We start from the raw sequence: 13,006 nt of genomic DNA, 5'->3' as shown, positions 1-13,006 counted from the left end.
AGATTCTTCAAATAGTTTAGGGAAGCAAACTTAGATTTCAGTAAGTCTGAGGCAACTGACAAACATCCCAAACCATCTTTGACATCAGCAGTAACAATCAGCCCAGTGCCAGGGAGAAATGCACAAATTCCTGCTGGGGTACTCCTGCCCACATACCTCCTGCAGCTTCCAGATGTTTCTAGATGCTCCCAGAACTGAACTGTAAGGGTGAAACCCCACACACTGGGGGAACTGGCAGTGGTGAGGAAGGCAGCAAAATATTCCTTCTTTTTACTAAAGAATTATACCTAGCAACTATTTATTCACAGAAAATGTTACCTTAGTGGTTTTCTCTCAAAACAAAAAGCACAAAATGTCACAATAGGAATTTTACTATTATTAAGCTTGTGTTTGGACAGGTGCTGAAATTAACACCGGCATAGACCAAAGCACGATCCTGACCTGCCGGCCCTGAGTGCTGGGCACCTCAGCCTGCACCTGCCCGGGATCCCAGAGGATTCTCCACAGAGGATGTATAGATATCTGAAAGGAGGGTGTCAAGAGAAGGAGCCAGGCTCTGCTCAGTGGGGTCAAGCAATGGGAAAGGAGGCAGAGGGGAGAAACACAGGGAATTCCAGCTGAACGCGAGGAAGAACTTCTTTACTGTGTGACTGAACACAGGAACAGATTGCCCAAAGAAGCTGTGGAGTCTCCCCCACTGGAGATACTCCAGAACCGTCTGGATGCAATCCTGTGCCATGTACTCTGGGATGACCCTGCTTGAGCAGGGAAGTTGGACCAGCTGACGCACCGTGTTCCCTTCCAACCTGACCCCTTCGGTGATTCTCCACAGGGAATCGCCCAGGCAGACTCCACATGGATACGTACGCGTGCCTGCGCCCAGCCCCACTCCCTAACAAGCCGCTGCCCGGCGCTCAGTGCCGGCGGCCGAAGGGCCTTCCGCGGCCCCTCACGCCGCCGCCACCGGCGGCTCGCGGCGGGGCGGGGCTAGCACGCGCTCCCGGTGTGCCCCGCGCCGCTGTCATGGCGGCTCCCTGTGCCCGCTGCCCGCACATGGGCTGAGGGCTGCTACGGGCAGCGCGCGTTCCTCTGTGGGGGCCGGGGGTCGCGGCCGCGAGCGCGGCGGTGGCGGGGAGCGGGGCGGGCCCGGGCGGCGGGACCATGCTGGCCCTGGAGCGCGCCCTGCTGAGGGGCTTCCTCAGCGCCGCGGAGTCCCTGGAGTGGAAGCAGGGCGAAGTCGCGGCCGCAGGTGAGGGGAGGTCCCGGCCCGGCGCGGGGAAGGTTCCCGCTGCTTGTGCGTGTCCGCGGCCAGCGGACCGAGCCGGGGCTGCGGCTGTCGGGTCCCCCCCGCCGCGGGCGTTTTCACCTGCGACGCCCTGTCAGATTCTTGCTCATCTCCCGGGGGCTCCTGCCCGCGCTGTGGGGTGGGGGAGGCCGTGGGCTTGTCAGGCTGGAGGCGCGGGAGCGGCAATGCCGGCAGGGCTGAGGCGGTGGGACTGGCCGGGCCGCCGCAGGGTTCCTTGGCCGCTCTCGGTGCGAGCGGCGGGGGCCGCGGTGCCGGTCCGGCAGACGCCACGGCACCCGCCTGATGCCGGCACTCGGGAGGCTTGTAAGCACGGGGCTCCCTCCGGCCGCCTCCCGAGGGAAAGGCTGCCGGCCTGTTGGAACTTGGCAGTGAGGTGGAACACACTCTTGGAGCAAAACGTGGAAAGGAAGAGTCTGGCACGAGCTGCCTTTTCTATATTTATTAGTTATTCGGTCACAGTTGCTTGAGAGATCAATGGACAATAGTCTGTTGAGGAGTCTTAAAATGTAACCTTTGTCACGTAAAGGTGTTTCCATGCTTCAGGCAGACTATAGAACTCATGTCGTGTGCCGTGTTGTAGCATATTGAAAATCCGATTTATCCTAACCTAAGCACTTACTGATTTTTGGAAAAGAGCCATACAGAGCTAATCAGGTGTTATTTCCTTATGTGACTTTTCATTTGGCTTTAATCATTGTACTGTCCAAGAATGGTAGCTGATGTGACTGACATCTGTCTTTTCAACAAGAGTTGTGCATGCTGTTTGTGGTATGGAGTTTTTCTGATTACTTTTTTCTTGTCAGATTCTTTGTTATCTTTGGTTTGTTTTGAGGAGCTTTAAGTAGTGTGCTGCTATAAGATGTGGGGAAAACTTGTTGAAGAAATGCATCTTGCAGTAGAGACAGAAAATGGTGGGATTTGTGATGATTCTTAGTCATCATTTACATGGATCCTTCCTATTGATGATCCTGCAAATGAATTTAAAAGCTGTGACTTTGAATTTGTATAGTGTCCTATGAAAAGCTACACACAGAATTAAAAACATGTTTTACGTGCTGCAGGTATGTTACTGGAAACAGAAAAACCTCAAAATTCCTCATTCATCAACACGTGTCCTCACAGCCCATATTTATTCTACAAACTACAGCATTGCCTGTCTGGGCAACTATAATCCAATATGTAAAAGTTATCATTTGGTGAGAGAAAGTCTCTCCAAAGCACAGATTGGAGAAAAGTCTCTTGTTAGTTCCATTCTTTATGAGGGCATGATGTCAGCAGCATTGCAGAACCACTGCTATTCTTCTGTATATATTCCAGGTACAGCTTAAAGTGTTTTTTAAATAATACACATCACACATTATCTTTTATATCGTTCAGTAGCTCATTGTGGAGAACTGAAGTAAACTTCAGTCAGCAGTGTGGTGCAGGGACTTGAGAATTAATGAGTCTGTCACCCATTCCTACAGAGTCATCCATTGCTGTTATTGAAAGTGGTTCTGCCCTCTGTGTTCCTTTATTTGTAAAATTTAAAGTACTTGTTTAGCTGGATGAGCTCGGGGTTGGTATTCATATCAGTTCTTTGCATAGCTGCTGCTTGTGCGGATCCACGGCTGTGCCAGTGTTAAATTGGTTACCTTGGCTGCTGATCTTAGTGCAGCTACTGAGTGCAGGGAGCTGCAATCCCCAGCTGGAATCACAGATTGCTAGTGAGGCACTTATCCTGTGCAGACCTCTGCATTTCCTCAGCTGAACCATCCCCAACACCTGCATCATCTGGTCAGAAACCAGTTAGTGCATCTGCATGAGCTGTAGCCACAGCTGCAGGGTGGGCAGATAATGGTTTTGCTCAAAAATAGCAGGTTTTAACATGGCCGGGTTGTTCCAACTGCTGTATTGGTTACACTGTAGCATATCTGAAGATAGCTTCTGGGAATAAAGTTGTAGCCTGGCTCAAGAACTAGATGGGTCTGAAGCTTCTTAGAAATATGGAGCATTTCTTAACTTCTCTTTGTCTTGAAATCAGGCTTAAGAGATAGTCATGGGTCTAAATCCACCTTAGTAGTTACCCCTAAGGATCTGCTCCCTGTGCAGGCTTTTCATTGAGGTAGTATAGTTACCATAGGAGATAATTCTTTTGTAAAGGTTAAGTCTCATTGCCCATTGCTTGTCAGTATTCTAAGCTTGTAAATGAAGGACTGAGCAGTTTCTGCAGTTTTACATAAGGCTTTATTCACTGAACTCTGCAAATATTGAATCATTTTTATTTGTTGCATTTCCCCTAAGTAGATTCTCTGGTCTGTGAAATTACTGTCTTATCTATAGCAGTTTACTGTTCATTTAAAATGTTTTGAAGGAAGAACATCCTGCTGTTAAAATGGAAGTATTTTAAAAGGCCATCCATTTATTTTTCCTGAAATTTCAGTGCAAATTTTTGTTTTTACATTCATCTGGTCGTTTGTGTTTTACTGTAACTTTAATACAAATTATTTTGAATGAAATGACACCTCCTAGTGCTGCTCTTAAGTTTCAGTGCAACTGCACTTTCCCTGAAATATAAATGAAGATATATTCTTTAGAAGGGGAGTGGTAGATATTTTCATTTGAATATGTTTAAAAGGTCTTGAAAGACATAATTGTTTGAAAGTTTACACTGATTTCTTTGTTGTTTTTCTTTTTTCTCTTCCAGAAAGTGGATCATTATTGCAATTGATGTTTGATGGGAAATATGAGGCAATATTTTCAAATTCAGCTGTTCAGAATGTTTTCAGTGCGTCTTCTGTGACAGAGGAGAACATTGACACTTACTTGGAGAAACAGATTCTGGCATACCTGGATTGTTCTGCAGAGGTTGATAACGTGGAAAGGTGGAAATTAGTATTTATTATATAGAAGTTTAATAGAGGCTATGTTTGATTTTTACAAAAGGCATTTAAAAAATGTAGAATTTGTATAGGGCCTTCAAAATCCTTGTACTGACAAGAAAGAAGAAAACAAATTTCTTGGTTTATTCCCCCTTCTCCCTTGGGCATCTATTCATTACTGTCCAGTGAAAGAAACAATGATGTTGTGATGCAGGGGTTTGTTGAAGACATTAGCTTTATTTACAGTGACTACCTCAGAAGTTTCTGGTATAAAGTAGTCACACATGTAAATTAATTTTGCCATATATCATCAAACAATTAATAATTTTCTCTCTGAAATGCTGTATTACATTTATGTGGCTGCTTGAAGCGCTCTGTAATGTTACTGTCCTGTATTTCTAAGTCTGACTTATACTGAGGTTGTTCTACTCTTCTTAATGTAAAAATTAGTAAGGTGTTCCTCATGGGTGCTGTTCATCAATTAATTATTTTCTTCCCAAGACTTTCTCTGATACAGTCTCTCTTAATTGTACTCTATGTGCTAATTGTTGCTATTAAGGACTTTGGATTTACTGTTTACAGTTTGCTGTGTAAATGATGAACAGACTGAAATCTGACATGCTAGGGATAGTAGAAGCAGAAAACGATACATGTGTTGTGTGTATATATATATATATATATATATATAGATAGATATAGATAGATATAGATATATAGGTATTTTAAAAAGTAAAAAAATTCACCAAAAGATAAGCGAAGATAAAGATTAAAAAATAAAAGTAATTGGAAGGTAATTGTAACCAGTGTTGGCAGAGTCCAAATATGTGTGTTTTGCTATGACACACATAAACGTAAGAGTTTTTGCTAAAATATCAGAAAAAAAATAGTTTGAACAACTGAGCTGAGATTTGTTCGTGATCATAGTGTCAAAAACTCATCTTCTGGTGTGCAATACAATGCACTGCTGCTTTCTGAGTTAGCGTTCAGAGTTTTTTCCCATGCATGTTTTTTGTTTGGTGTTTCTTTTTTTACCTTACTTTGTACTGTTACTATTAAGTATTAGCTGGATAAATTTTTCGACAATTCTAGATTCTGTTACCTTGCGGTAATTTGAATAATGTGACAAGGAAAGAAAAATCAATCAGGACTTGAAACAGACTCAATCCTGATCTTAATTATTGCTTCAAATATGTGTTGCTGCCTTTTTAAGCCATTCAGCTTCTTGAAGGTAATCACAATCTATATCAGTGGAACTTTATATGTCTCCTGTTATAGTGTACTCGCTCTGCAGACAGCCAAGGAATTTGTTGCTTTGCTGCTTGCACTCCAGCTCTATGGTCTTTGTGGTTTTTGTTTTTTGCTCTGCAGCTCTGGGCTGTATTAGAAGCCCCTTTGCCAGAATATATGGAGGCAGATCTGCAGTATTTAGCATTTCAGAAGCAGATAGAGGTTTTCTGCCCAAAATTATAGCCTGAAGTTTTATTCAAAATGTAAGCAAAACCTGTCAGCATCTGCCAGAAACACTACAAACTTTTGTTTGTAGCATCCAAGTGAATTTTTCAAGCTCCATTAGTAATAATTTAAGAAGTTTTGGAGGCTGCAGGAACTAAGTTGTGGCTTTCTCTTATACCAAAACGTCTACTGAAGTTAATTGTCTGAAAGACAGGTGATTTCCTATTTTTGGTAGGTGCTGCGCAGCACTTTGACCTGTACTATCTTGGTCTTGGATGACTTTCTGGAGCATCTTACATAGGTTTTTTTCCTACCTGCAGACCCTGTGTCCTGTGAAGGGCTTCTGGCTATGTAACCTTTTCATCCAGACTTTGCATTGCTTATGCTGAAAATGGGGGCTCTATATTTTTTAATGCCTAAAATATAATTTTCTTTTTCCACTGAGTGATTGAAAGGAAGTGCAGCAAACTCTTAAGTTCTAGCCCAGAAAATTCAGTAAGACACTGATTTTCTTGTGACTTCCTGTAGATGGGATAAGTCAAAATAATTTTTTTTTTCTTGAATTGAAAGTTATAATTCTGGAGATTTAAAAACACAGTAGGAGTTGAATTCAATCAGAAAGAGAAAGTTGGATAATGTAAATCTTACCCTTTTTTGCACAATATAAACAGTGCGAAGTACAGTTTTGTAATAGTGTTAAAAGAACTCTTAAGGAGTTCTTTTTTGGAAGTTAAAACTGAGCAGCCTGAGGGCAAAACAGCTCAAAATTTGTATCTAGATGGTAATTTCTTTGGACAAGTTCTCTGTAACTTTTCCCACTTTCAAAGCCATGGTTCTGTAAAAAAAAGGACTTAGCAGCATTTTAAAAATTGGTGCAACTTTTCTTCCCTTTTAACTGATTGCCTTCTTTTCCCTGCCCCAGAACATTTTCACTATGGACCTTTAAGCCTTTAAGTCGTAAAAAATAAGCATTCCTTGCAATAAATGTGTTGAATAGGATATTTTTTGTTTTACTTTTTTCCTTCTATTGCTACTCACTTCAATGCTTAAAAGCTATTTTCTACAGAAAATGTAGCTTCATGGCTGTGTTTTAATCAGCAAAAATTGGAGGATGAAGCAATAGGGTATGTGTTAACCATGCAGAGGGGGAATGCCTTTTTTGTTTTTTTTCCTGAGCTCCATAGGAGAAAGGTGCATTCCTTGCCTGACATACAGCTTGATTCAAAAGACTGGAAGGAAATAGTGTGCAGGTTCCAAAATCTAAAGGAACAAGGAAATGAGCTCTAACACTGTTTTTCATTGAGCCTGTGTTTACTACTTCTACCTTATTCAACATATAAATGAATACTTGGCAAAAGAAGTGCATACAATAAAGCTTGTTATGATTTTCCAAACTGAACACTGAATGGTATTTCTGGTATTTCTCATGGAACATCTGATAGTTGGTTAACTGGTGTGCTGTATGGAATGAAAACTGAAAACGAGGACATTCTTGCTCTTTCTGCAGCTTGCTTTGATGTTCATGAATTAAAAAAATTGCAGAGTTAGACACTGAAAAGTTTTGGCTACTCTTCTGCAATATATGGCATCACTAAAAGGAAGAGAAACCTGTAACTTCTTAAGCAGAATCTGGCTATTGAATATTTTTTTCTTTTATTTTGTATGTAAATTCTAGCATTATATGCACATCCATTTTTTTTTTTGAAATAAAAATGCACTACTGTTCATTATTTTTGGGCAACATTTGATACAGCAATATAAATATTAAGCATGTGATTCTGTATCATGAAGAAAAATTGGACTCAGTGTAAACAGTGTTAAAAAAAGGCAGCCAAACCCCCATTCACACAGAGAAAGGAAAACAAGATGAATGGATACATATATGTAAGGATAAATGCAAAATAAATTATGTAGATCACCCTAGCAGGGGGGACATTGGCAGCAGTCTCTGTGTTGCTTTTCAGGCAGCCTTTGGGAGGTGAGCATCTGCAGGTCAACATTGTGAGTGTGAAGGGCAGTCAGGGAGACAGAATGCATTTTCTTGGAAAAAAACAGGGGATAGGCAAGAGAGTTCAGCATTGCAGGGATTACAGCTTGAAATTGGTTTTCTGATAGAGAGTGAGTTGTAAGGAGACAGGGAGTTGGTCACGAATCTGAAAATGGGGAAAAAAAATAATTTGGTGATGACAAATTAAACAGTGGAAAAACAGTATCCCAGCCAAAGTAATGGATTTGGTTATCAGTTGTTCCAGAGGCATTCTGCATGGATAAAACTCTGTGTCTTCGAGCAAGTTTGCTTTCCAGACAGATATCAGTAATGTTAAAATAAATAGTTACTGATTGAAACAGTGTCAATTATAAAATAATGAAAATTATCTTCAAAAGACTAGAGTATCAAATCACAGTGCCGGGATGGTTGATTGTTCTGTGTTACCTTTCAAAAGCTTTGGAGTATAATTAATCAGGGGAGAAAAATTAGGAAATTTATACCAATGTTGATATTTCATATGTAATGGTAATAATTTAGTATACAATACTTGTTAGTGCTTTGTGTTAATGAGTTATTTGGAAATTTGATGGTGATCTTGGTTATATATTCATATTTCCTAGCAGATAGTTGCTGGCTGAATAATGACAGTCAGGAAGTGTTACCTTGTCTTGTTCAACAAGAACTCTTTATGACAGTCCTTGTTCTCTAACTCCCCTGAAAGATGGGTTTTTTTTTTGTTTTTTTTTTTTTGGGGTTTTTGTTTTAGTTTTTTGTTTGTTTGTTTTTGTTTTCAATTTAATGTTTCCCACCCCTGCTTTCCTATTGTTCTGTACCTTTTGTTGCATTCTTGCCCACCAACTGCTTGTTTGTGTGTAGCTTTTCTATTTTACTTTATTTTTTAAGGGGTTGTAAAATGCTTTATTTTTTTGTTTGGATTGGAGGGCTCATACATCTCTAAGTTTCTGTTTTTACAAAAAGAAAGGATGAGGTTTTATCTTTGAATTATGCTTCTTAACACACCAGTGTTTATATCAAATCTGCACAATTAAAATGCAAACTTTTTGTAGTTAGGAGACCCATTTTCTATGTGTTAGGGTCCTTGTCAATAAGGTTCTGAGCCATTAAGGCATCATAAAACAAATGAGAAGTTTGTATATAAATCTTAAAAGTCTACACCTGTTAAATTAACCGTTAAATTCTGAGAGATTGTGCTCTGCCTTCTGCAGACCACATAGATTATTTGCTAAAGAAATCATAGTAATGTAAAATGAGCTTAGTCTTGTAGATAAAGAAAATTTTGCCATACCTAGTTTCAGAAATGAAACAACGTCTCGTAAATTCATCTTTCAGTAAATTACTATTATTTAAAATAAAGGCCATGATGAATGAGATATTATTTATTGCCAAAGTATCTGAACCAACTTGAGGGACTATTCAGAATTTTTGATTTAATTTATTTTTTTTATTAGAGTGAGTGAAAATAAACAGTTATGTCAAAACAAAAATAAACTTGCTTTTTTAGAACATGTGCTCATGCAGTATTTTTTCTGTGAAGATGCTGGGAGTTAGATGTATTGTAAGAAACTGTAACAACCATGCAATATGCAAATACTGGATTATCTGTTATAATCCTTTGCTAGTCTTCTGATCTCTGATAGTTATGTATAGCCTTAAATTGTGAAATATATAAACTCCTGCTCCAAGATGTTTGGCATTAGTTACAACCTTTATAAACAAGCATGTTTCAAGGACTTGTAGTTTCCTGTGTGCATTCTTGAATATTCCATTCATTGTATCCTCCTCACAGGAAAGTGTGGGTTTAGTGGGTGGGGGTTTTTGGGTTTTGTTTTGGTTTGGTTTTTTGGGGTTTTTTTTGGTTTGGTTTGGTTTTTTTTTTTTTTTTTTTTGTAAAGTTGAGGGTTTTGAGCTAGCACAAGATTTAATCAGCTCTTGTAGCCTTAAGTGAAAATGTAATATGTTGCTAATTGCTGTTCTTATCTATATTGCAGGCAGAGGCTGATATTTCTGCTTGGTGTGGGGAGTTTGCAGCTCTTCGTTCAAAGCAATTGGACTGGGCCTCCTGTTCAGTTAAAGCTTCAGGATTTTTTGCCACCTGCATTGATACAGAAATTCTGTGAGGTAGGTTTGGATTTTAATAAGCTGTCCTTTAATTGTCACTGCTTTTCACAAGTAACCATAGCACTGTGTCAGAGGAGGCACATCTGCAAGGTGGGGTGCTAGATGAATTGCTGTAATCATCAATCCTACTGGCTGCTATTGCAGCATCTTCAGTTATATCAGCAGTGTTGTAAAAGTAGTTACTGTTTCTCTACTTATTTCATGCTGGAAATGTTGGGTTTGGATGGAGAAGGTATCTTTAATACAGGCGTTTACTCAAAGGGCATTTACAATCAATAAATTTTTTATGTGTTTATTTTGGGATACATTCTTAGCTGGATCGAAGAAAGATGTTTATAAATGGCTCAGAAATTTCCCCTCTTTAAGGAAAGGTAGAAGTTGCATATCTTGCAAATACCCGAGTGTTTGGCAGATGGTAACAGATTTGGATGCTCAGTATCCTGTTAGGCGCCTGAATGCCAAGTGAGTGGAGATAATATTAGTACAAAAATGCTAATTTATATAGAGCTCATGGAAATAGAAGGGAATGTAGGAGATGAAACTGAGGGCTGTCAGTTTTATTTATTTTGTCATCTTTTTATGTAGATTACTAACCAACACCCTAACTTATTTTAGTGAGATGTGTGTGTTGTTCCTCATGTCCGTACCACAGTCCAGACTCTACTCACGTAGGGTTTTAGCACAGCTTCTTGATTTTTCTCTTGGGGTTAAAGCTGTGGTAAAATACTGACTACTGCAGTGTCAGTCAAGAACATATCAGTAGTTTCTGTTAATGCTAAATCTATACACGAGTTTGAATTTAGAATTTCACTAAGAATAAAGTATGGACCACGAGCAATGTAAGTGCTATAAACTGTGAAATGAGGGAAAGTTGGAGTATGTGAAAAGTTTCACATAAAACTATTGGCTCTGCTGCCTTACTGTGGCATGTCTTCCATAATTCATAAAATTCTGCCTTAGGTTCATTTGCAAGGTTGTATTTCTAGATAACTAATTCAGATACAGTATTGCTCCTGGTTTTTTAAATAGATGTTTATAAATTTGGGTTATTTTTTAGGGCTGGCACAGTATGTATAGATAGGCTTTTTTTCCTCATGTTTTTTGATACTTGAAATTCAAATCTCATCTTCTGATGACTAAGTAAGTAACAGTGGAAACCAAGTGTACTAAACCTTTAGGGATGTGAAATGAGCAAAAATTTTGAAATGTGCTACCTCTGAAGGGAAAAGTAGTTCATTTTGCCTTTATATATAGTAAAAATAATAAAACCTAATTGAGTCTCTTTATAATTTGTTCATAATATTTAATATTATGATATTGAAATATTCTTATAAATTTTGGTTTCTGTTTACTGCAGAACTCTATCTTCTATGTTAGTGTGTATGCACAGGTTGCAGTCTAATGCAGTCTGCAGCCCAAGATGATGCTTATAGGATTGCTGTCACTGACAGAGTTCAGAGACCTGGAAAATACCATGTTCATAATTTCTATTAACCATTTTATAGAATCATAAAATGTTTCGGCTTGGATGGGACTTTAAAGATCACCCAGGTCCAAGCCTTTGACCATGGGCAGGGACACCTTCTACTAGACCAGAGTTCCATTAAATCTGGCCTTGAACACTTCGAGGGAAGGGGCATCTACAGCTTCTCTGGGTACCCTGTTCCAGTGCCACAGTACCCTCACAGCAAAGAATTTCCTTGCCTAAACCTACTCCCTGTCAGTTTTGAGCCACTCCCCCTTGTCCTGTCACTACATGCCCCAGTAAATAGTCTCGCTCCCTCTTTCTTGTAGGTCCCCTTCAGGTACTGGAAGGCCACAATTAGGTCACCCCAAATCCTTCCTTTTTTCCAGGCAATTTCATTGAATGTCTGGAAGAATGAGATACTAATTCCCTGTTGAGTAAGGAAATATGTGATCTCCTGTTTGGTTTCTGTTATGTTTCTGCAGTGGCTGGGAGTGTGATGCTTTGAAATATGTTTGCTTATGCAGGGGTGGTATTGCAGAAACTAAACTGGCAAGAGATTATAAGGGAAAACAGACTTTATTTCTAATGAGGGCTCCATCAGACTTCCATATTGCTTCAAGGTTTAGCTATTTATACATTCAGGAAGAAGTTTACCTTTATTTCTATTACTGCTATCTGTATTGTCTTCTGACATGTTAATGTTTGTGGTTTTTTTGTTTTTTTTTTTTCCCAAGAGCACTATGCACTTACGTGCTAAAATATTATATCCAGTTCTCTTCTTTATTAAAAGTCTTAATTCAAAAGGTTTTGAATTATGTTTTGAATTATTGTCATGTACTTTTCATTCCAAGGATTCTTAGTATATGAGCACTTTGTAAAAATGAACATCTCAATAGTGGCATTTTTTGTTTCCTTTAATCCAGCCTTCCTCTCATGCATACACAGATATTCAGAAAATGTGGGTTAAAAATGGAACTCTTAAGTTTCCCTGTCTGTTGTAACTTGCATATTCTGTCATCAAGACTGATACAATCCCGTTTTAAACAGATCATCCATTTTCTAGGTTTTTAAACTAAAATGATTTTTCCCCCATCAAACTTAAAAAATTTTGTCTTCATGTTTCTTTTAGCCTGCTCTAAGTAATGTCACTAAATTTCAGCTTTACAATGTCTCAATTATTTAATCAATATTTTAAAAACTCTTATTTTTCAGAACACTTTATTGGATTAGTCTTTGTTTCCAGGGTATATAACTGCTGCCATTTCTATCCTTGGAAAGTTTCACCTCTGGATCAGTGACATAGCTTCATTTTTGCTCCCAGCTAACTTCTTTTCTTACAAGTGCAGTAAGGCTGCAAGAGACTGTAATTATTTTAGTGAAGAATAAATAAAATAACCTCTTTAAGATGAGTTGCTAGTGGGGCCTCTTGGATGTCTTCAATGAACAATATTCATGAGTATGTGTCTATTATTTCCCTTTCCTCCTTCAGTCTAGCCTTCTCTCTAAACTGTGGTTATATTCATGTACTCTATTAAGATTTGGTTTTGTGTCCTGCAGAACTCACTTGTGATTTTCAGAGTCCACACAAAAGTAGCATTTTATTTATTAGATGTATTTCAGTTTTCTAAAATAACTGTGAGACTTTATCACACCACTTAATAGTCGGACTGATACCACACTGCATTTTTTAATGAGTGAATATGGTAAAAAAAGATTTAAAAATACTGAATTCTAGTTAAGTGGATTAGCAGTTCTTGTTTTGATCTTGTTGGGGTCAGACTACAACATTA

At 39.1% G+C, this 13,006-nt stretch overlaps 1 protein-coding gene across 1 annotated transcript in view; it reads left to right on the top strand.

Moving 5' to 3' along the window:
• Positions 1 to 1,052: 1,052 nt before the first annotated feature.
• Positions 1,053 to 13,006, top strand: part of TTC27 (tetratricopeptide repeat domain 27) — a 112,496-nt gene continuing 100,542 nt past the window's right edge. Inside the window, exons 1-3 of the mRNA XM_030235907.2 lie at positions 1,053 to 1,249; positions 3,993 to 4,170; positions 9,619 to 9,748. Of these exons, the coding sequence (XP_030091767.1) occupies positions 1,162 to 1,249; positions 3,993 to 4,170; positions 9,619 to 9,748 (396 nt within the window). The 5' untranslated portion in view covers positions 1,053 to 1,161. The remainder of the gene's footprint in view (positions 1,250 to 3,992; positions 4,171 to 9,618; positions 9,749 to 13,006) is intronic.

This window comes from Serinus canaria, chromosome 3, assembly GCF_022539315.1.
Source record: "Serinus canaria isolate serCan28SL12 chromosome 3, serCan2020, whole genome shotgun sequence".
Lineage (NCBI taxonomy): Eukaryota > Metazoa > Chordata > Aves > Passeriformes > Fringillidae > Serinus > Serinus canaria.
Note: the sequence above shows the minus strand (reverse complement) of the source record. Positions and strands in the feature narration are given on the sequence as shown.